Source organism: Geotrypetes seraphini, chromosome 6 (assembly GCF_902459505.1).
Source record: "Geotrypetes seraphini chromosome 6, aGeoSer1.1, whole genome shotgun sequence".
NCBI lineage: Eukaryota > Metazoa > Chordata > Amphibia > Gymnophiona > Dermophiidae > Geotrypetes > Geotrypetes seraphini.
Genome location: NC_047089.1, coordinates 138,952,844 through 138,977,973, shown reverse-complemented (window position 1 = coordinate 138,977,973; position 25,130 = coordinate 138,952,844). Strand labels below are relative to the sequence as shown.

General features: G+C 43.9%; 1 protein-coding gene across 1 annotated transcript in view; it reads left to right on the top strand.

Annotated features, from left to right (window-relative positions):
- Positions 1-807: 807 nt before the first annotated feature.
- Positions 808-25,130, top strand: part of LOC117362363 (inosine-uridine preferring nucleoside hydrolase-like) — a 41,051-nt gene continuing 16,728 nt past the window's right edge. Inside the window, 3 exon segments of the mRNA XM_033948636.1 lie at positions 808-904; positions 2,905-3,094; positions 23,760-23,939. Coding sequence (XP_033804527.1) covers positions 849-904; positions 2,905-3,094; positions 23,760-23,939 — 426 coding nt within the window. The 5' untranslated portion in view covers positions 808-848.

Below are 25,130 nucleotides of genomic sequence, written 5' to 3'. Positions count from 1 at the left end.
GGAGGTGATGATGGACAGGGGGGAGGTAAAAAAAGGGAGAAGGGTTGCTGCTAGATAAGGTGAGCAGTGATGGGGTGGTGGAGGACACAGGGGAGGTAAAAGGAAGGGAGAATGGATGGGAAGCAGGCAAGGGGTGGTTGTGGACAGCCAAGGAAAAACAAACAAACCAAAAGAAAGAAATACAGAAAGCGGCTATGGAGAGAGAAAAAGAAATAAAGACAGACACACACACACATATATTCTAGCACCCGTTAATGTAACGGGCTATAAGCTAGGCCGCGCATGCGCACTAAAAAAAACGTGTTCCCTGATCCGTCCCGAAAACACGAGTGCGCATGCGCGCGTTTTACGTCATCACCTACTCTCCACCTTGCGCCACCAATCACTGTCATCACCTGCTCTCTACCTCGCGCCACCGATCACTCCTCCTGCACTATGCCACGCCAGGCATGTCCGCAACCGGCCTCGAGCTCCTGGGGGCCGGCGGCGTGAGCCGCCCGGCGGTGCAGTGCTGAGGTCCCGCCTCCGCCAGACCCGGCCCTACACTGAGATCCGCGATCGGGTTGCCATGGAAACCCCGCCGCAGCCTCGCGGCTAGGTAGGGGGACAACAATCGCGCTTATGTTCAAGCCGCCGCCACGACTCCTCTCTCGAACCGCACCAGGATCGAGAGAGGAGCTGCGGCGGGGGCTTGAGCATAAGCGCCATTGTTGTCCCCCTACCTAGCAGGCGGCCTTCCTCACCCGGGCCCACCGTTCCTTCCCTTCAGTTCAGCTCCGCCTATGTTAAAAGGAGCTGCTTTTAAATTGGAGCCCTGCCGCCACCGTAACACTTTGCCGCGGTCCCATATGTCAGAGAAGGAGCGGGACCAAGGCAGAGGGGAATGTGCTACGGCAGTAAAACAGCTAAGTTTTTAAAAGATGGCTTTTCAACACCCCCCCCCCCCCAACAACGCCGACGAAATACCTTTTAAAACCCTCCCCCCCCCCCAGCTTTGTGGTTAAGGCCTGGCTTTTTCGAGCAGCAGCAGCGTTTAAAATTCTCAGCTGTTGCTGGCTTCAGGCCTTCCTCTCTGGCGGATCCTGCCTACTTCATGTTTTCATAAAGTAGACAGGACCCGCCAGAGAGGAAGACCTGAAGCCGGCAACAGCAATTAATTATAAATGCTGCTGCTGCTGTCCGATGAAGGTGAAGGAGGAAAGGGAGCAAAAGGGGAGAGAATGGTAGGGCATGGAGTTAAGGAGGAAGATATGGGGGGGGGGGGGGGTTGGAAAATACTGCACATGAGGCCTACTGCTGGACAGGGGGAGCAGGAAGGAGGTGATGATGGACAGGGGGGAGGTAAAAAAAAGGGAGAAGGGTTGCTGCTAGATAAGGTGAGCAGTGATGGGGTGGTGGAGGACACAGGGGAGGTAAAAGGAAGGGAGAATGGATGGGAAGCAGGCAAGGGGTGGTTGTGGACAGCCAAGGAAAAACAAACAAACCAAAAGAAAGAAATACAGAAAGCGGCTATGGAGAGAGAAAAAGAAATAAAGACAGACACACACACACATATATTCTAGCACCCGTTAATGTAACGGGCTATAAGACTAGTGTATGTATAATATGGTGGTTAGAATACTTCCATTCAGTTATACCAAACTTTAATGGCACTTGGAAAACATCTCTCAAAAACACAATTCACAATAACAATAATCATGAAATCAGATGTTTGCGAAATAATAAAACTGAAAATATGCCTACCTCAGACTGCTATAAATCTGTATTATAGGGGTGTTGAAGCCTACACAATTTTCATTGCTTTGTTCAGGAGCAGTGCTCGGTCCAGGCTGCATCGGCAGGCTCCCCCATCTGTTCCGGAAGTGAAAGGCAGGTGTGAGCCCCAAGCGCGCCTGCTTGGTCCCACGCTGCCGCGAGAACCAACGGCACCATTTGGGTGGCGACACAGAACCAGGCAGGTGTACTCGGAGCTCACGCCTGCCTTTCACTTCTGCGGCAGATGGGGGAGCCTGCTGATGCAGCGCTGGACCAAGCTAATTGCACCATTCGGGCGGCGGCACAGGACCAGGCAGGCGCGCTCGGGGCTCGCACCTGCCTCTCACTGCCGGGGCAGATGTGGACTCGGGCGGCTGTCCAGTAGGGGAACCTGCCGAAGCAGGGCTGGACCACCAGGATTACATCAAGGTATTGGGGGGGGGGAGGTGTGCGCGTGTTATTCGCTGCATAAGATGCACCCTTATTTCTACCCACTTTGGGAGGGGGGAAGTGTGTCTTATGGAGCAAAAAAATACAGTAGGTGTGCTTTAGTGCCTTATGCAGCATAATAAAAGGGCCCATTTTAAGTTCTAAAATTCAGGTTGTAGAGTTATAGCAGGAAGTCCAAGTACTTAGGGGTTCTTTTACTAAGGCGCACTAGCCGTTTTAGAGCACGCTAAATATTAACGTGCACTAAATGCTAACACGTCCATAGAATATAATAGACACGTTAGCGTTTAGCACGTGCTAGTATTTAGCGCATGCTAAAACTGCTAGCGCGCCTTAATAAAAGGACCCCTTAATGATAATGAAGATTACATGATCTGGACTAATCAAGAATTGTCACATTATACTTAAGAATTAATGTGGAGATGATTGGGCATTTGTTTTATGTTTTTAATATGTTTTAAAGATTTTGTATGCATTGTTATATACCGCCTAGAATGGTAGATAGCGCGTTATAGAAATCTTTGAAATAAATAAGTCTTAGTGGTTAAACTCTCCAGGACCATCTTTTGTGAGCTGACATAGAGCATCTCTTCTTCTCATCAGGATCAAGCCTTCCCTGAAAGACTATATTTTTTTTGGCATTTCTTACTTGAACCCATATCAGTTAATCTTTACTGTACATTTCTGTTTTTATTCCAGGTATAAAATGGCTAAGAAGTTGCTGCTGGTGGATGTTGACTGTGGGGTGGATGATGCACAAGCCATCATGATGGCACTGGCTTCCCCCAATGTTGAAATTTTGGGGATTACTTGTTGCTTTGGCAATGCATCTATTGAGAATGTATGCAGGAATGTGTTGCGCATTCTCAGCGTATGTGACAGGACAGAGGTATGTCCATTTTCAATTGTGCGCCTAACTGCAAAAGCTTGTATATAAGTTAAGCTGATTTTGAAGCATAAGGAGGCTGATGTATGCAATAAGCCATGTGTTAAAACGGTTCACTAAGCTTCAGTGCGCAGTGTTCTAATGTTCATGCTGAAAAATCTTTAAGTTTGAGTGTAGCAAACTAATGGCATGCAAATTATTGTGGCATTCAAAAATGACATACAACAGAAAAACAAGTGGGGAGTGGGATAGACCACATCAACCTTTATACATTAACCTTTAGACAATCTTTATTTATATAAATCAATTCACAATAATAATACACATAAATTCACTTCAAAATTCACATAAGAAAGTCCAAATGATTGAAAGTCCTGGTTGGAAAAGATGTGACCCAACACAGTCCGTAGTAACATAGTAGATGACGGCAGATAAAGACCCGAATGGTCCATCCAGTCTGCCCAACCTGATTCAATTTACATTTTTTTAATTTTTTCTTCTTAGCTATTTCTGGGCAAGAATCCAAAGCTTTACCCTGTACTGTGCTTGGGTTCCAACTGCCTAAATCTCTGTTAAGACTTACTCCAGCCCATCTACACCCTCCCAGCCATTGAATCCCTCCCCAGCCCACCCTCCACCAAACGGCCATATACAAACACAGACTGTGCAAGTCTGCCCAGTACTGGCCTTAGTTCAATATTTAATACTAGTCACAAAACGATACTGTAAAGTCTCCTGACGGGCCACATCTGTAAAGTCTCCTCGGGTCACATCTTTTCCAACCAGGACTTTCAATCATTTGGACTTTTCTCATGTGAATTTTGAAGTGAATTTATGTGTATTATTATTGTGAATTATTTTATACAAATAAAGATTGTCTACCCCAAGGTTGATGTGGTCTGTCTCACTCCCCACTTGTTCTTCTATGGTTGACTTTACATGGGGTTTCTGTTCCCGTTTTTTGTTCTGTATTCAAAAATGACATGCACAAACTGCCATGGTAATATGCAATGTTTTTTTCCGCGCTTTTGCAGCACTGGCTGTGAGACTGACAGTTTGGTTTTCTTGCCTTTCTCTTTAGCATACCATGGGCGCTATTGGAAGCAGACTCTGCTCTTTGACATCTTTTGACATAATACATCCAACAAAGTTTTGGTGAACCCTGAAGCAGGCAGTTATCTGCACAAACATGGCCCCATGTCAGGTCTTTTTAGCTATTGATGCTTTGATAATAAAAGAGTGCTTTATATTCTACATTTGTGTGCAGGAAAGTTCTTGGTCCACCCCTGCTTCTGTGTGTTCAATAGTTTGCTACATCAGGAACGAATGTCTCCCTTCTCTTCGGTGTGTGAGGAACATAAGAACATAAGCAATGCCTCTGCTGGGTCAGACCTGAGGTCCATTGTGCCCAGGAGTCCGCTCACGCGGCGGCCCAACAGGTCCAGGACCTATGTAGTAATCCTCTATCCCCTTTTGCAGCAGGAAATTGTCCAATCCTTTCTTGAACCCCAGTTCCGTACTCTGCCCTATTACCCTCTCTGGAAGCGCATTCCAGGTGTCCACCACATGTTGGGTAAAGAAGAACTTCCTAGCATTCGTTTGAATCTGTCCCCTTTCAACTTTTCTGAATGCCCTCTTGTTCTTTTATTATTCAAAAGTTTGAAGAATCTGTCCCTCTCTACTCTCTCTATGCCCTTCATGATCTTGTAAGTTTCTATCATATCCCCTCTAAGTTTCCTCTTCTCCAGGGAAAAGAGACCCAGTTTCTCCAATCTCTCATCCCCTTTATCAGACGCGTCGCTCTCCTTTGAACCCTCTCGAGTAACGCCATATCCTTCTTAAGGTACGGCGACCAATATTGGACGTAGTTCTCCAGATGCGGACGCACCATCGCCCGATACAATGGCAGGATAACTTCTTTCGTTCTGGTTGTAATACCCTTCTTGATTATGCCTAGCATTCTGTTTGCCTTCTTAGCGGCCGTTGCACACTGTGCCGTCGGCTTCATTGTCATGTCTACCATTACCCCCAAATCCTTTTCTTGGGTATCTCATTTAATAACATCCCTCCCATCATACCTCGGGTTTCTGTTTCCCACATGTAATACTTTACATTTCTCAACGTTGAACTTCATCTGCCATCTCGTCGCCCATTCCCCTAGTTTGTTCAAGTCCCTTTGCTATTCTTCGCAGTCCACTTTAGTCCAAGCTCCACTAAATAGTTTGGTGTCATCTGCAAATTTTATTATCTCACACTTCGTCCCTGTTTCTAGATCATTTATGAATATATTAAATAGCAGTGGCCCAAGCACCAAGTACTGCGGGAACCCACTCGTGACCCTCCTCCAGTCCGAGTAGTAGCCCTTCACTCCTACCCACCAACCAGTTTCTGATCCATCTATGTACATCTCTTTCCACCCCATGGTTCTTCAGCTTTCGGAGTAGGCATTCATGGGGCACCTTATCAAAGGCTTTTTGGAAATCTAGATATATGATGTCTATGGGGGTCTCCTTTGTCCATCAGTTTGTTAATTCCTTCGAAGAAGTGCAATAAGTTCGTTAGGCACGATCTCCCCTTGCAGAAACCATGTTGGCTGGTTATCAGAAGTTCGTTTCTTTTAAAATGTTCATCGATGTTTTCTTTTATCAGTGCTTCCGCCATTTTCCCCAGAACCGAGGTCAGACTCACCGTTCTGTAGTTTCCCGGGTCACCTCTTGATCCCTTTTTAAAGATGGGCGTAATGTTAGCTATCTTCCAGTCCTCCGGGATCACGCTTGTTTTCAGGGATAGATTGCAAATTTGCTGCAGTAGTTCCGCTATCTCCTCCTTTAATTCCTTCAGAACCCTTGGATGGATTCCGTGCGGACCCGGGGATTTGTCAGTTTTTAGTTTTTCTATCTGCCTGCGTACATCTTCAAAGCTCACTTCCATGGATGTTAATTTTTCTGCTTGATTTCCATTGAAGAATTGCTCAGGTTCCGGTATGTTGGATGTTTCTTCGTATGTAAATACAGACGAAAAGAACATGTTAAGTCTTTCTGCCACTTCTTTCTCCTCCTTCACCACTCCCTTCCTGTCTCTGTCGTCCAGCGGTCCCACCTCCTCCCTAGCCGGTTGCTTCCCTTTAACATATCTAAAGAACGGTTTGAAATTTCGTGCTTCCCTGGCTAGCCTCTCTTCATACTCTCTTTTGGCTTTTCAAACCACAAGGATGACATTCTTTTTGATACTTCCTGTGCTCTTTCCAGTTCCCCTCAGTTTTGTCCTTTTTCCATTTCCTGAATGAATTTTTCTTATTGCCTATCGCTTCCTTCACTGTTTTAGTTATCCATGCCAGGTCTTTTGTTCGACTCTTTTTGGACCCCTTTCTGGATCTGGGGATATACAGATTTTGTGCCTTGCTCACCGTGTTCTTGAGAAAAGACCAGACATGTTCTACCGTTTGCCATTTTTTGGAAGTGTTCCTAAATTTCTTCCTTACCATTTCTCTCATTGCTTCGTAGTTTCCCTTCCTGAAGTTGAAAGTTGTCGCTATGGTTCTCTTTCCTTTCAGTATTCCTACCTCAACCTTGAACTTGATCATATTATGATCGCTGTTTCCCAACGGTCCCACTACCTCTACTTCCTTTGCAGGTCCCCTTAACCCATTTAGGATTAGATCCAGAATGGCATTTCCTCTTGTTGGTTCTCTAACAAGCTGCTCCATGAAATAATCTTGTAAAGCCTCCAGGAATTCTGTCTCCCTAGCACATTTTGAGCTTCCAAGACTCCAGTCTATCCCGGGGTAGTTGAAGTCTACCATAATAACCGTGTTACCGCTTTTGCATTCTCGATTCATCTTGGCTTCCATTTCTTCATCGATATCTCCTGTTTGCCTGGGTGGATGATAGTATAGGCCCATCTTTATTTCAGGCCCTTTCCTTCCCGGTATTTTAACCCATAGCGATTCCAGCTTGTTGGTCGTCTCTGCTGTGTCCATTTTTGTCGATTGTATGCTTTCTTTTATGTGTAGGGCTATTCCACCTCCTTTCTGTCCTGGCGATAGAGCTTGTACCCCGGCAGTGCTGTATCCCATTTGTTTTCTTCATTCCACCACGTTTCAGAGACTCCAATGATGTCTATGTCCTCTGCATTGGCCATGGCTTCTAATTCCCCCATTTTGTTTCTTAGGCTCCTTGCATTAATATACCATATTTTCGCGCATACGCGTATAGCGCATGGGAAAACAACATTTATGTAAATAAATTGCCATATAGCGCGCACACGCTTATACCGCTCATGCTGCTCATTGAGGTAAAACCTCCTCCTGCCTTGCTGCCCCGACTCTCCTCTCCCCGCCCTCTAACCCGAATCACCGCCCTGCTCCCAGCTCTGTAAGCATGCGCAGACCATCTACAGACAAAGAAGATGGTCTGAGCATGCTTGCACTCAGTTTTCTGCGCCGGGTTGTCAGCGCGCCTTTGTCGCGGCGCGCTTTTGACCTGTCACCAAGGCGGGCCTTTGTTGTAGCGCGCTTTTGATCACTGTGGTCGTGTCCCCCCTCATCCTGTTCTGTTGTCTATCTGGCCTTGTAATTGGCCCAGTGACCCATTGAATAGTATTTGCCTATACAACAGCATCCCAGCCATTGGGTAAGCCTGTAAAAGATCATTAGTGCTGCATGTAGAGCCCACATTTTAATTTTGATCTCTTCAGATTGGTATTCTGCATTTATCTAGTAGAGTTTATCGATTAAATTTAAATTCACAGGTAAAGTTTTTTCTAAAACGCCATAATGCCAGAAATGAGACGAAAGTCATATACAGTGGATTTTAAGCTTAAAGTCGTTGCAAAAGCTGAGGAAATAGGCAACCGGGTCGCAGCGAGAGAGTTTGATGTTGGAGAAACATTGGTGCGTGAATGGAGAAAAGATAAGAAGGAACTGGAGAAATGCAATCCGCGAAAACGGGCAAGTCGTGGGGCCAAACCAAAATGGCCTCAGCTGGAGGATGACTTGAAGCAGTGGATTCTGGGGAGAAGGGAGCAAAATCAATCAGTCTCTACCGTTGCAATTCAGATGAAGGCAAAACTACTTGCCAATGGAAGAGGAATACCCGACTTCAAAGCTGGCTTCACATGGATCTCGAAAATTTATGAAAAGGAATGGACTATCGGTTCGAATGAGAACAACTGTTGGCCAGCGACTTCCGGATGACTGGCAGCAAAAACTGATCGATTTCCGTGACTTTGTCGCCAAAGAAATATCTGAACTTGTCATCACTGCAAAGGACGTCATCAACATAGATGAAATTCCAATGGCATTCGACATTCCAGTGACAAGAACCGTAGCCCCCAGGTACTAAATCTGTTGCCGTCACCACAACTGGGCATGAAAGAACGTGTTTTACAGTAGTTCTTGGTTGCTCAGCTAGCGGGATTAAGTTAAAGCCCATGGTCATTTTCAAAAGGGTCACTATGCCCCGTGAAAAACTGCCCACCAGTGTGGTTGTGCACTGCAACAAGAAGGGATGGATGGACTGCGACGTAATGAGATTGTGGGTAGATAAATGCTTTAGGGCAAGACAGGGTGGATTTTTTTCAAAAAAATCCTTGTTAATTTTTGATGCCATGGCTGCCCACAAAGAAAAAAATGTTCAGGCCTACATTAATTCTACTGGTGCCCACATCGCTGTGATACCTGGAGGCCTGACGTGTAAACTGCAGCCACTTGACATCGCAGTGAATCATCCGTTCAAGACTTTTGTTAGAAGGGAGTGGGAGGAGTGGATGCAGAGCAGCACGCACGAGTACATACCCACAGGGCGGTTGAAGCGGGCAACTTTCACAGAAGTCTGCAAATGGGTGGCTTCAGTATGGGCTAAAATAACACCAGATACTATTCGAAACGGATTTAGAAAAGCGGGCATTGTTTATGAAACTAATGACACCACTACCGGTAATCATGCAGCGGAAGGAGGCAACAACACGAATATCAGCGATGATGATGACGATATCACTTCGGAAATAAACGAAGATCGTTTGCAGGCCGTGCTCACTTTATTTAATGACGATGATGACAATTCGGATTTTGATGGATTCAACGATTCAGATGACTGTGATGATGATGACTGAATAAACCAGTAAACTTTGTTTATTTACAACTTTACCGTAATTATGGTAACTATTTAGATTATTTTGTCCTCGATACTTCATTTGATCTAGATTACCGGTAAATGTTATAGTTTATAAGAATGAACATGTGATTTCTGTTCTTGTTGCTGAATTCGTACTCACTAACTCTAGATTAAAAGTTATACGGTAGTTTATAAGAATGAACAGTTTTTTTCTTTTGACGTTTTTGGTTGGAGGGTGTGTGAATAGTGTGTGAGTTCTCCTATGTCTGGTTGAGGTGGATTGTATTATTTAGCTGAAGAAATTACGGTAGTTACCCCCCCCCCCCCATTCTACACACATTACGGTAATTCTATTCCATTTTTGTTCCCATTATAAAAAATACTGATAAGTTCCCAGAAAAAAATACATTAAAATAAGAAGTGAAAACAAAGGCCCCTACAGATGAGAACATAAGAATAGCCTAACTGGGTCAGACCAATGGTCCATCATGCCCAGTAGCCCATTCTCATGGTAGCTACCGTAATCTAGGTCACTAGTACCTGGTCAAAACCCAAAGAGTAGCAACATTCCATGCTACCGATCCAGGGCAAGCAGATACCGGTACTTCCCCCATGTCTTAATAACAGACTATGGACTTTTCCTCCAGGAATTTGTCCAAACCTTTCTTAAAACCAGCAACGCTATCTGCTTTTACCATAACTTCTGGCCACTTCATTTTTAAGCTTAGATCTTTCCTTCCAAACAGAGACCTTGCTAGATGTCAAATACAGAAAGAACAAGGTAACTTCACAAGGACTTACCGGTAGCTGTGCAGGAAATGTGAATCTCCTCATTCACCCATCATATAGTGCAAAAATGTGCAAAGGTCTGGTTTTTTCTTTCAATTACTACATAGCCTAATGCCACATAAGCAGCGCTGTTACAAACATATTCTGAAGGTCAATGCTAAGGTTAAGAAAGTTTCCTTCCTTGGACCACAAGGAGATACTGACAAACCACTAGAAGAGATCCCAAAACAACTACCCAGGTACAACACCCAAAGACCCACTCAGTGTGTGAACCAGTTGAGTGGAGTGGACTAACTGGGGGGTGGAAATGGTCCCGGAGTTTGCTCAGCAGAATTTCCCAGACCACCTCTTCCTCTCAACACATTGACACGCTGGTGGGTTTATTTTATAGCTTTTTCACCCCCTTTGGCTTCTCCTAACCACACTGGCCCCCCCAACCCTGAAGGCCTGTCCCCCCTTAAAGGTCTGACTGTCCCCCCTTAAAGGTCTGCCTGTCCCCCCTTGAAGTCCTGTCCCCCTGCTTGAAGTCCTGTCCCCCCTGAAGTCCTGTCCCCCCTTAAGGGTCTGCCTGTCCCCCCCCTTGAAATCCTGTCCCCCCCTGAAGTCCTGTCCCCCCTTAAAGGTCTGCCTGTCCCCCCTTGAAGTCCTGTCCCCCCCTGAAGTCCTGTCCCCCCTTAAAGGTCTGCCTGTCCCCTCTTGAAGACCTGTCCCCCCCCTTGAAGTCCTGTCCCCCCCCTTGAAGTCCTGTCCCCCCTTAAAGGTCTGCCTGTCCTCCTTGAAGTCCTGTCCCCCCTTGAAGTCCTGCCCCACCCTGAAAGCCTGATGCCCCACCCCGAAGGACTGCTGGCCCCCCCACCCTGAAGGACTGCTTGCACCCCCCCGACGTCCGGTTCATCCCCCAGCCCCCCCCCACACCGTTTGCGGTGGAGAAGCAGCCTGCCGTGGGTTCGCGATGCCAGTGAGCCCTGCGCTGCTTCCTCTGCCGCGGTCCCGCCCCTTCTCTGACGTCTCTCTCTCTCTCTCTGCCTGCTGCTGGTGTCCTCTGTCTCTCTGTCTCTCTCTCTCTCTCTCTGCCTGCTGCTGGTGTCCTCTCTCTCTCTCTCTCTCTCTCTCTCTGCCTGCTGCTGGTGTCCTCTCTCTATCCATCTCTGCCTGCTTGCTGTCCTTCCCTGGTGTCCTTGGGTGTAAGTGACTTGGCCCTTCTTGAGGCCCTTCACAAAGGCGCTCTCGCTAAGGAACGATTGGCTCTTGCACTGATTAAATGGGACCTCCAACCCCCATTCTTTAAAAATTCCCTGGTGACTCTGGACTAGAGAATGACACGGTGGCAGTTTACCCACGGCCACTGCGTTTAGCCGCAGGTAACCCGCCAAAACGGGGAACGAAAACTAGCAGTCGCTGCGGGGACGGGGACAAGGCCATTCACCACCCCGTGGAGCGGTGAATGGTCTTGTCCCCGCAGTGAGGCATGAAGGATCGCGCGGTCCCCGCAGCCCACACCCGCCTGCCCAATCGATCCTAGTAATTAGCCAGCTCTCTCCCTTCTCCTCACCTTAGTTTGTAGGTTTTCTTTTTTGGCGACCCGCACGCTATCAAAGAGCCGCGCACCCGCTGCTGCTCAGTTTCGATCTTCTGCTCTGACGCAACCGGAAACAGGTAGTTGCAGCAGAGCAGAAGATTGAACACTGAGCAGCCGCGCGTGCAGGTCGCCGAAAAAGAAAGCCTACAAACTAAGGTGAGGAGAAGGGAGAGAGCTGACTAAAAACTAGGATCGATTAGGCAGACAGGTGGGGGCTGCGGGGACTGTGCGATCGCCCATGCTCCCGGCTCAAACTGGAAGGAGGGAGTGAAAGGGAAAATGATTCTGGGCCAAGGGGATGAAGATGGAAAGAAAAACCCACAGCAGGAAAGAAAGGGAAGGACAGGCAGGTGAGCCAGATGCTAGAAGCAGGGGGGGGGGGAGGAAGAAAGAGGGAAAAAAGCTAGATGGGGTTGAAAAGAAGAGGCACACTGGTATGGAAGAGGAAGATAGAGGAAATCTGGACACAGGAAGGTAACAATAAGAGGGGAAATTATGTGCATGGGGCATAGGGACAGAGACATAAAGGGGACATGCCATGGGGATGGTATATGGACTCAGGGGGGGGGCAATGGCAGATACATAGGGGAGATATTAGAAATGGGGAAAATAGAAGCACAGAAGCGAGATGGTTTGTGGGGATGGGACAGGGACTGAGCTCACAGGCTCCAGTGGCTTGCACAAATTACATTGTAACGTGCCATAAAAATAAGAGGGAGGAAGGTAGATAGATAGGCCACGCGAGAAGAGCTGAAGGGTGATAGAAAGGAACAGATGGTAAAGGAGGGAGGGAAGGGTGGTAGTGGAAAGGAATAGGACAGACATTGAAGGAGGGTGGAGAGGAACAGACCCTGAAGGGAAATGTGGAAGACAGAATGGGAAGAAGACAGATACCAGACTATGGGGGAGCGGAGGGAAGAAGATGGGTGCTAGACCAATGCGGGGGGGGGGGGGGTGAAGGGAGAGACACAGTAACAGCAAATGGAAGACGCAGAGAGAAGACACACAGTGGATGGAAGGAATTGAATGAGAAGATGTGGAAAGCAGAAACCAGACAACAAAAGTAGAAAAAAAATTATATTTATTTATTTTTTGCTTTAGGATAAAGTAGTATATTAGTTGTGTTGATAAAAATTTATAAACAAAGCCCTGCCAGCTGAACATCTCTTTCTCTAGTTCAGCAGCAGGAACTTTGATTTATAAGAAAGGAATAAGCTAAATATTACAGTACTAAGGCTTATATTGATGCAGCGGGGACGGTGACGGGGCGGTGAATGGGATGGCAGTGGCGGTGACGGGGCATTGAAGGGAACGGCGGTGACGGGGCGGTGCAGAGGATGGTGGGACGGGGACGGGGCGGTGACGGGGACAGATTTTTTCCCCATGTCATTCTCTACTTTGGACCTTCTCCCCCCAGGGTTAGCTGGTTCAGAGCTTCCTTATACCAGGGCAGACACATATTTTTAGATATTTTTAGTTTATTTTTTGATTTGTATGATTGTTTACTTGTTTGATTGGTTAACTTTGTTTTTGGCTTTGGCATTCTTTTCCATGTATGTATAAATTGTAAGCTGCTATGACCTATTGCACTAGTGGGATATCAAGTGAACAATAAATGTAAACAGAGAGGCCCTCAACCAGAGAGATTTCTATGCTATAATTAAGAATTGCTCCCGATGTAAAAAAAAGCCAGGCTGAATTTCCTATAGTGCCATATCTTTACCTCTTTAAAGTTGAGGTGAAAATCTTTGTGGGAGTAACAGAGCTATCAAAGGTGAGATGCAGTGCTTTACTTCAGAAGACTCATGGCCCAAGTGACCACTCCAACTCAAAGATTTTCTGGTCCAGGCACTGCCGAACCTCCCTGGACCAATAATACTTTCCTGGTTCAGTGAGGGTCCATTAGTGTCCTTCTCTTCCTGCGGTCATCTTGGAAAATATTTACTGAATCTGGTTTTGAATGTATATTAACATACAAATTATGCATGCACAATCAATTTGCATGCATTAAAAAGTTCTAAAGAACACTGGAGATATGATTGAGGTCTGCAGAATCCTGAGTGGTGTAGAACAGGTACAACTGAATCAATTTTTTAATTCAAAAATTACAAAGACTAGGGGACACTCAATGAAGTTACAGGGAAGTACTTTTAAACCCAATGGGAGTAAATATCTTTTTCATTCAAAGAATAGTTAAGGACTGGAAGTCGTTGCCAGAGGATATGGTAGCAGCTGTTTGGGCTTCTGCCAGATATTTGTGGCCTGGATTGGCCATTGTGGAAACAGTATAATGGGCTAGATGAATCATTGTTCTGACCCAGTATGGCTATTCTTATGTACTTAACATTAAAATTTTTACTAAAATCAATGCCTCAAACAACCGAAAAAACCCCAACCTACCAGAAATTGGGAGAAAATATGAAAAATCCACAAACTAACCAAAACTTTTTTCATCAGTGTATATCCCATACTGTGTACACACGATAACTTGTAAACCACATCTCCCAGCTTCTAGAATGGGTCTTTTCTAAGCAGCCAAAAATATTTGCCTTCTGAAAATACCTGCATGCTTTCAAGAGAATAAAATAGTGTTTCATTAGTGGAGGGGCATTTTCGATAGGATCTCTTAAGTCCAACTTTGGACGTTATGAGAAATTGGGTGGAGAAAATGTCAATTTTCAAACCCATAAGATATCTATTTTTTTTTTTTTTTTTCAAAAATGCCCCAGCTAAACATCTAATTTTTTTTTCCCTTATCAGAAAAAAAAAGTCCAAATTAAAAACGTCCAAAATAAGCCATTTCAATGTAGGAGGGGCCAGTATTTTTAATGGACTGGCCACACAGACATTCCAGCAGAGCAGTGGGACACCCTATGGGGCACTGCTGTGAACTTCACATTAAGGGTTCCAGGTATTCATCTCACCATAACCCCCGTACATTATATGGCAAGCCCTTCAAAACTTCACCCAAACCTACTATACCCACCTGTCTACCACCCCAATAGCCTTTATGCCTGCAGGTGTCACCTATATGGCAGTACAGTGGGTTTTTTGTGGGCTCACATTTTCCATCAGAAGTATACTAGTTAGGGTGGCATGTGGTCTTGGGCCTCCTTTTCTGCAGTCCACTGCACTGCCTATCAGGCTACTCTAGAGATCGGCTTGCAGCTCTTCTAGGACTGGCCATAGTACTGTATGTGCAGCTGTCATAGAGACAGATATGTACTATTTCATGCAGTTATTTTGGGGGTGGGAGAGGATCAGTGACCACTGGGGGGAGTATGTAGGGGCCATATTTTCATCCCTCCAGTGGTCATCTGGTCAGTTTGGGTACCTTTCTGGCCCTTTATTAATTTTAAAAACAGGTCTAGCCCTTAATGTCCAAATTGTGCCCTGGACCTTTTGTAAAATGTTTGATTATTGCTGTAAAATGTCCAATTGCCAAACACGCCCAAAACATGCCTCTAAAATGCCCCCTTGAGATTTAGATGCACTGGAGACAAAACAACCAGAAAGACATCTAAAAAGTTAGTTTTAGAAATGCCTACTTGGTCATTTTGACTAGTAAGACATCCACGTGCCGGTTTGTGCCATCTTTTGGACGTGTACAGTATATTTTTTGAAAATGAGTCCCTTAGCCTGTTTTAAAATTTGACCAGAGTGTGTATCTAAATCTTTGCATGCACCAAGATTTATTTCACCTGAGTGAGGCCTTTACTGGGGGAGAGGGTGCTGGTGTGTAGATTTCAAGGATCAACACTGAGCACTCCATTCTGTTGTCATAGGACAGGGGTAGGCAATTCCGGTCCTCGAAAGCCGGAGCCAAGCCAGGTTTTCAGGATATCCACAATAAATATGCATGAGATAGATTTGCATCTCAAGGAGGCAGTGCATGCAAATCCATCTCGTACATATTCTTTGTGAATATCCTGAAAACCTGACCTGGCTCCGGCTCTTGAGGACCAGAATTGCCTACCCCTGTCATAGGGGATGCATATTTTTGCATTTAATATCCACAAAGTTAATATTTATTCCTTACTAGTCTCCTCATTCCTTATTCTCCCCAACAAAGGATCTGTTCTTCCTGGCAACATTTGCTTGTTGTTCCTTCATTCCATCAGGTCTATCTGTACTCCACCGGAATTTCTACTGCAACAATTTGGATTAGTCTTCCTCTATACCAGGGATCTCAAAGTTCCTCCTTGAGGGCCGCAATCCAGTCGGGTTTTCAGGATTTCCCCAATGAATATGCATTGAAAGCAGTGCACGAACATAGATCTCATGCATATTCATTGGGGAAATCCTGAAAACCCGACTGGATTGCGGCCCTCAAGGAGGGACTTTGAGATCCCTGCTCTATACACTAGATCCAAAACTTATTGTAATAGATTTAAGTCTTCGCTCATAACATATTACTTTTCACTTGCCTTTTCTGACTGTCTTCCAGCTTAGGGGGCCTATACTGGGGCCTAGATTCAACTCCCCTTCTCATATTTATCCAGTTTTGGGAGTTCCTTGTGTAATATTGTATCTTCGCATAGTTTCCGTTCGTTATTGTATGTGTTGGTTATTTATTGTGTCTCACCTATTTAACTGAAATTTTATAAACTGCTTAGATCGAGAGTGTCAAATGTCAGTCCTCAAGGGCCGCAATCCAGTTGGGTTTTCAGGATTTCCCCAATAAATATGCATGAGATCTAAGCATACAATGAAAGCAGTACATGCAAATAGATCTCATGCATTTTCATTGGGGAAATCCTGACAACTCAACTGGATTGCGGCCCTCGAGGCCCGATATTTGACACCCCTGGCTTAGATATTCTCTTATAGGCTATATATATATATATATATATATATATAAAATGAAAGTGAACTTGAACTAAAAATACAACTGCATCAGAGTAGATCATGGTAGAGCTGCACTGGGCTCCCATTGTTAAACCATAACGAGCCTTCATAGGCAACTGAAATGATGTTCACAGAGAGGCAGTTATAGCCATATTACTACTATCATCAGGCTTCCAAGAGAGCTATGTTTGTTTGCAAAGAGAGGCCAGTGGTTAAACTCAAACACCTAGCAGCTGAGGAAAACCAGAAGTATTCAAACAATTGCCAGTTTTGAGCAGGTGCATGAATGTTGCAAAACGTGTCAGAGTGGGTGCCCTATCAATCCATTTGAATGCAATGAAATAAGTTACTAATAAAAACAACAAAGAATATAAGGCAATACCTTTTTATTGAACAGACTTGATACACTTCTTGATCCGATTTTGGCAGCTGACATTACCAGGAAATAAAAGCGAAGCATAAAAGCAATTCCAATGAGATACAAACGAATGATAATAATGATGATTCCAAAGTGGAAATGGGGGGGGGGGGGGGGAGAATGACAGGTGATCAGAAAGCAATAGGCTGTATAATTTTATGGAAAGCCCAAGTCTTCTTTAAGTCCTATTTTGTCAGTATAAAGGTGTTTGATCATTTTAATGTTAAAAGTCTTAAAGTATCTGCATTGTTTTAACACTGTAAATAGCCTGTTTTATATGATTATTGATGCAGTGGGTTGGTCCTGAAAACCATGGTCTCCTTTATGACATGTGATTTTGTGTTAATTTGAACTGGCTCTTGACTTTAACATCTGGTTCTCTCACCAAAGTAACATATTCTGCAATGAATAAGGTACTGTATTGTAGGAGCAGCGTAAATAGGATGTCACATGTTGAATGTCTTTCTTATGTGGGTGACTGGTTTTATCCTGTGATGTGTATTGGTATACTTTGCATTATGGTGTATTGGTGGGATTTGTGCTTTTCTTTCTGAGTTTCTGTTAGGATTTAGCTTTTTACTGATTTTTGGCCAATTGTCAGAAAGCTATTAACAGCAAAGCAGGGAATATCTGTTCCAGTGAATCATCCTACAAGTATACTAGCTGTAGTTTTTTTTTATGATTGATCTCAACTTTTCCAGCTTTGGATTGTGTGCTATAGGGGAGAACACCTCTGTGGTTTTCTTTGCTTCTTTATTTAACATTTAGGGCAAACCAGTATAGTATATTTTTACTGAAAATGTTTTGGGGTATATAATGTTTTTGTTTGAAGTTTTCAGTCAGGACTTTAGGTATTTGTTCCTTTCCTTTGGGTCAGAACATACACAGTGGTATCATGTGGCTTGGTTGGATACATTAGACTTTTTTTTTTTTTAATATGTAAGGGATGGAAACTTGATCTGTGAACTGCATCTGTCATCTGGTTTCTACATAAGAACATAAGCATCCGATCCAAGATGGTGAAAGGAATGTTTTGCTGAGAGCTTCGTAGCAGAGTTATCGTGCACTGTTGTTTTTCCTGATTACTAACCTGTGGCAATGCCGAAGCGGAGGGGCCATAACGCTGCTGGAGCCTCGTGGCGTTCTGCCCCGGGCTTCGCTAGGATTGATCAACTTTTGCGTCGAATGCAGGATGTCACAGTGGTGTCGGCGTCGGCATGCCCGTAGGAGACGCGCCGGGGTGATATTGAAGCGTTCTCCATGGGCCTAGAGACTACCTTGAGCCCCGACGCCAGAGTGCCTCCTCCTCAGATCACCAGCTCCCCATGGTTGGAAGAACTACCAGAAGGCGGTGAGGGACTCCTACCGGAGGCTGTTGGGACCAAGAAGGGGTGCATGGATTTGGATTCCCTGTCATCACAGGGTAATCTATTGGGACCTGAGGACTTGCCATCGCCTCGCATTGTTCGAGAGAAGGAGAGCCACAGCCAGGAAGGCATATTGGTTGGTGAGAGTTTTACCTTTAAAGAACCTCCTATTACATTAAAGAAACCCCAAGAAGTAACTCTTGAGGCCATTTGGGATCTTGTGGCGGATCTAGCTAAATCCATTAAGCCCCAATTGTCTCAGTTGGAGAGTAAGGTTCATATCCAAGAAAATGAAATCAAGAATATAAAAGTTGATTTGCAAGATTTAAAAAATTAAACACTGGTTTCTTCCCAACTTATAACCTTCTTGTCAATGGCTCCCCTGAAAAAAGGAGGAGAGATATGAGTACTCTTTGATTGTTTGACCTTCTAGCTCAGCTTATACAATCCTTAATCTATAGATTGCTATTTTGTAATTTCTTATTATATTTTTCGCCGATTCTACATCTTGGATTAGATGAGGACTTGAGTTAAAGTTAAGCTATATATATCTGTATGTATATATATATATATATATATATATATATATATATATATTTGCATTAATGATAACAGATAATAATTTGTTTAGTTTTGTATTGTATTTTCTTTTCAGCCTAACTTTACCTTTCTGTACAAGTTTATACTTGTTACGTTAATTGAAAAATGATAAATTAAAAAAAAAAAGAACATAAGCATTGCCTCTGCTGAGTCAGACCATAGATCCATCGTGCCCAGCAGTCCGCACCCGCGGCGGCCCCCCCAGGCCCGTGACCTGTAAGTGATCCTTTACTTAAGACGTTTTGTTCTGTATAGTACCCCTCTAACTATACCCTTTAATCCCCCTTTCCTTCAGGAACTTGTCCAACCCCTTTTTGAAGCCTAAAATCGTACTCTGCAAGCCTAAAATCATACTATGCCAAGCCTAAAATCGTACTCTGTCATTAATGACAGAAGCTGTGGTGTCAAGAAAATTAAGAACAACAAAACAGTGGGAATGACCAAAAGGATGGAGCCAGTGATCCAGATAAAACAGCTGCCTGATATGCAAGGGATGGACTTGATGCGAGCCATGCTTTGCCCTCTTCCTTCATCAGGAACCCATAAGTACTAGGAAAAGAAAATCAATGCTTTATATGGGGGGGGGGGGGGAGCAGTTTTGGGTCCTGAAGGTGGGAGTGAGGGAGAGAAGGCTGGAGGGGAGCCTCAACTTATATAAGGGTCACAGCATTGTTAGATCTAGTTGTAGAACTACTTTTGACTTATGCATAACATTGACTTGTAATCAAGTATACAGGTATATGGTAATTTCATAAAGGCACATAAGTGCGGTGCAGTGGTTAAAGCTACAGCCTCAGCACCCTGCGGTTGTGGGTTCAAACTCATGCTGCTCATTGTGATCCTGGGCAAGTCACTTAATCCTCCCACTGCCTCAGGTACATTAGATAGATTGTGAGCCTGCCAGGATAGACAGGGTAAAATGCTTGATTATCTGAATAAATAATAACTTTATAATAATAATAATAATAACTTTATTCTTATATACCGCCAACCATCTTGCGACTTCTAGGCGGTTCACAACGAAGAGAAACTGTACAGACAGCGACTTACAGAGTATAGCTGAGAACATCTGATAGTAACAACAGTGATAATAATAGCAACAGTTTATATAATGCAGGACCGTGAAGTCATGTAAACATTCTAAGCTCCCCTGGGATGGTATAGAAAAATGTATAAATAAATGGTATAGAAAATTGTATGAATAAATAAAATAACTGCACATGTATTTGAAGTGTAAATATTTCCATTTTGAGTGTGCCATTATTGAGTATAATTAGTCTGTTAGGACTTCCAGGTTTGTGGATATTAAGCAGCATGTAGAAAGTGCCAACAATAGGATGGGTTGTTATGAGGTTTTTAAAAAAATGCATTCATAAGATTGAGAATCCCATGCATGAATACACTAACCACTCAGTATATATTTTTCTTGTTTGTATTGTGTGCCTGTCTATGTACTTTGGTGTATCCTTAATTGCTATGGCGCCTCTTTTGTCTGCAGAGTTGATGATAATGCTGTAGAAGGTCCCTAGGATTTTTATGGCAGTTCTTTCTAAGGGACAGGTTTTATAAAAAATTTTTCTGTTTGCTGATTTCACCCTCCGCCTGATTTATTGTTTTATTTTGGTGTAATTTATTAACTAAGTGAATATACATAATCACTTTGTCTAGAGACACTCTGCCAACTAACAGAAGGGAGTCCCCTGACTAGCAATTTCTAGAGAAGGTGGTCTAGGGCAGGGGTCAGCAACCTGTGGCTCTTCTGCCATATGGCTGCGGCTCTCCAGGTCTCAACCATTTAATCTCCCTCCCATGATTTGCCCCCTCCCCAGCCCTACCAAGGTACCTGGTGGTCCAGCGGGGGTCTTTGTGGCAGGGGAGCGGCCCTCTCACTTCTGCATTCTAAAATGGCTGCTGCGATCTCTCACAACAGCTCAAAGTACTACAGGAAATGCCTGAGCAGCCGTGAAAGGTCACAGCAGTTGCATGGAGGCAGGAGCAAAAGAGCTGCCCTTTCATGAAGACCCCCATTGGACCACCAGGTACCTCGGTAGGCCCGGGGGGTGGGGAGGGGAGAATCGTGAGATTGGGAGGACGATTAAAGGGTTGGGGCCTAGAGAGGGGAGAGAATCTTAGCTATGGGTTGGGGGAGGGAGGAGAGAGGGATGAGAGATGCAGAGACCTGTGAGAGGTTGGAGAGAAGAAAGAAGAGAGAGAAGCTAGACCTTTTAAGAGGGAAGAGAGAGTGAGAGACCTGGAATATCTCAAACTCCCTTCTGTACTCATTGTGGCTCTGTAAATCTTGGGTCAAATTTATAGGATAAATTGGCTCTTTGCTTTAAAAAGGTTGCCAACCCCTGGTCTAGGGTAACTGGTGGGCTACAATGTCACCGAAGTTAGCAAAGCTCTATCTCAGTCTTTCCCAATCAACAATGCCAAGGTGGAATATAAATATATTTATTAAAATAATAAATATTTGTGATATTAGCAAAATGAATATGAATACACAATAAATGCTACAAAGACTACAGGACATACAATAACAGCTATTACTGCAGAATACCAAATAGAATCTAAATAAGTATTTTGTTACAGTGCTAAAGAAATTTCCAGAGAAGAATTCTAGCAGCAGAATATCTTAAGCTTACAGCAAAGCCTTTATGTTATAACGCTGAATGTCACAGCCATCTGAATCTAGCTATCCCCAGTAGGAATCCCCAGTAATGCTCACCATAGCTCAGACTCAGCTGTACTGATGAATGAGGTATTCCCCTTGCACATGTTGATTAGATGCAGCAATCACTTAAGGTTATCTGAAGCAAAGGGACTGCTTCATCTCAGCTAGCAACCATAACTGGTCACTCACATAAGGTGGGAAGCTTGGAATATGAGCTTGCCATTCTCTGTAGAAATACAGAGGCCTGTAATTAGGCTAGGAGGGTCTCTAGGAAAGAGCTCATAGAAATCTGTCTGTCCTCTCCAAAAGTCAAAGTTCCCTTTTAAGTTTTTCCTTCAGACCAAAGTCTGCCAGCAGACCTTGGTCCAATGTTCAGCTGTCTGTCTTGGCCCAATCAGACCACACACTCCTCCTGTCCAGATGACAGAAAACAAGCCAAGTGATCTCTCTGGTCTGTGTTGATTCAGACACCAGTGCTGATGATACTGGCACCACTAAAGGGTCTTTTGATGTTCTGGTGCCCCATAAATCGGTCTTCTTCCCCTCTCCATACACTGCCATGAAGTGCAGATGTTCCTTGGTATGCTAGTATCCATGGTGATGGTAGGGCTGAATGCAGAGATGCAGGAAGCAGGTATGCAGCTGTGACAGATTTGGACCAGGCTTAGTCAGACTTTGATTCATAGGCCTCTGTTGCATAAAAGTGACACACCAGGGATATCAGTACAATTACACTCAGGAAATGCTTTAAAAAATTACCGTCTTAAAATTGTAGCAGATAGTTGATGTGTATAAATAAACAAGATTCCTATCTGGAACCCAAATCCCTCAGTGTGTCGTCAGAGATAGGGGATTGAATATACACTGATTCGCTTGTATCTAGTAACAGACTATGGTTATTTGGTCTGTTCTGCCCATCAGTTTATCTAGGCTTCCTCTGGTGGGCTGAAACAAATATTCTTTTTAATTGTAATCCAGTGTATTGGAAATATTTGTTTCTCTTTGGAAATTAATCTAGCAGAAAGTGGCCTTAGCAAACACTTCCAGTGTGCTAAGGCCATTTCTACCATGAATTAATGACCTTGTGCTAATGTTGCTTTTAGTGGGTGGCTATTACCAAAAATTAGCACGGAAGCCCTTACTGTCACCTATTTTGTGGGTGCTAAGCCTGCACTAAACGTATAGCAATGCCAGTGTACTAACTGATTAATGCATAAATTTGACTCTCTGCCCCCAGGCACCCCCCTCAGCCAAAAAATAGATATTTTTTAATGTGTAGGTAGTGCACACACATTTGAAACTTACCATAATAAACCCTTTTTAAGCTGTTATAATCGCACATTAGTGCTTCCACAGCTTAGTAAAAAACAGCAAAATGAAAGTCCCTTAGAATAGATAGTACTGAGGGATTTATTATCTCACTTGATTTATTCTTCTATCAATGTGGTCAGTGGAATAGGGAATGTGGTGACTCACTCTCCTGGTGTATTTGCATTTTGATACTGTTAGTAAGAAATGAGATGCGATTATAAATTTTAAATGTGAGAGCACAGAAGAAGATAGCAAATTTGGGTATATATTGTAAATGACAGCAGATAGACCCATAAAGTCAATCCAGTCTACCTAACAAGGTGGCTAGAGCTGCACCTTCACTCTGTGCAGTCTCCAGTCACCCATGCTTAAACACTATTTGTCAGGTCTCCACCATGCCAACCCTATATTGCAGCCAAACATGACGGAGTCTTGGTTATTGCAGACAGTATATCTATACTTATTCAATAATCTATTAAAGGTTATGAGGAAGGCCGCACTTGGAATAAGAACATTCTTTGGCTAGTGGTAGAAACTGAGTTGAGAAGTTGAAAAAACCTGATGACATAGCAGGTCATGCTGGTATGAACAGGCCATACATCCTTGTAAACCAACCAATTTCTTGCCAACAGGTAGGTGGTCGGGTACTTTCCCGAAGGTTCAAGAGAGCCTAAGTGGCTGGATGTTTGGGTACTGGACTGCTTTGCTTGTTGCTGGATTTGGAGGGTGAGATGGAGGGGGGCCGATGGATGTTCGATTGGGTGTGGAAACTGCCTGGACTGGGGAAGAACCAAAGATGAAGTCAATAAAAGCTGACTTGCACAAGGAGAAATATCCTACATGTGATCTGGGCAGACCAGGTGGCCTTTTTTCTGCTAACATTCCAGCAATTACCATATTATGCTACTGTATGAACATTTTTTGCTAAGGTAGTCGCATTAAAACTAGCTGTGAACTCTTCCACTACAGATTCCTGTATTTCGTGGTGCCTCAGACTCACTTCTTGGGGAAAGCAGTCATTCATTTTTGCATTTTGGAAGAGATGGTTTAGGGGATGTTCCAGACCCAGACAGTCCTGGATTGGAGAATTTACAAGGCGAGAATGCTGTCCAAGCACTTCTCAGGATTGTCTCTGAGCATGTTGGTCAGGTGAGGAATGAAGCAAAGATTCAAAACTATATTTATAAACTACCAGATAGCAGCAAAACACTTGTGGCAGCCCCAGCAAGGGCTCCCTTCCTTATAACGCCTACACCACAGTACACTTCCTTCAATTTTCATTAGTCATTTTAGTTCAATAAAATTTATTTATTTAGATTTCTATCCTGTTCTCCCAGGATCTCAGAACGGGATACAATTGACATTCATTTATTTTTCTCAAGTACTTTAGCAAGATTGTGAGCCTTTGGGACAGTCAGGGAACTCTAAGTACTTTTTCTTCATTTTAATTAATCTTACTTAATTGCATCTCTTCTGTATCTACTATAAACCGCTTTGAACCTCACGGTATTGCGGTATACAAGAAATAAAATTATTATTATTATTATTATTCACAATAAAATTACAGGCATTCGTAGAAGAGATAAGTGAAGAAGACGTAGAGCGAGAAGGAGAGGGGGAGCATGGGATGGGAGGAGGGAAGAGGAGGGTAGAGATGGGGGAGTGGGAGGAGAACAAGGAGTAAAGGAAGGGGAGCAAGGAGGAGGCTGTCCATTAGCACTGTTCAATTGAAGAGATGGGTCTTCAGCGTTTTCTGTTATAAGAAAACCAGCATGAAATCTGGAAAAAGTTCCTATGGGAGCAATTCTATAACTGGGAGCCTCCATTTAGGTGCCATGAGAATACATGGTAGAAGCCCATTTTATAGAGGAACCCAGGCACCTAGGTTTTGTTATGAAATACTAGTGTATTTGAGTAGGGACTGTCTCTTATGTGACTCTGTACAGCTCTGTGTATGTCTGGTAGCACTCTATAAATAATTAATAGTAGTAATAATCCATCAAGGTGCCTAACATCTAGGATACACAAACTTATACCAGTGATAGGGCAAGCGTATGTGCCTGCACCTAAGTGCAGCAGGGACATGTGCAACTTACAGTATTTGGCAAGTTAATGCATGTAATTCAGAGCCCTTATGATCCATTCTTATGTATGCCCTCTTGCAAAAACGCTTCATAGGGCCCATTTTCTCCCTCCCCCCCACCCATCCACCCAAACAATTATCAGTCCATATAACACAAACATATATTATCATAAATATCCTATCTATTCTGAATAATGATATCTGCACACCCATCCCAATTATAAATATTCAAAAAACAATTCATGACCTAAAGAATC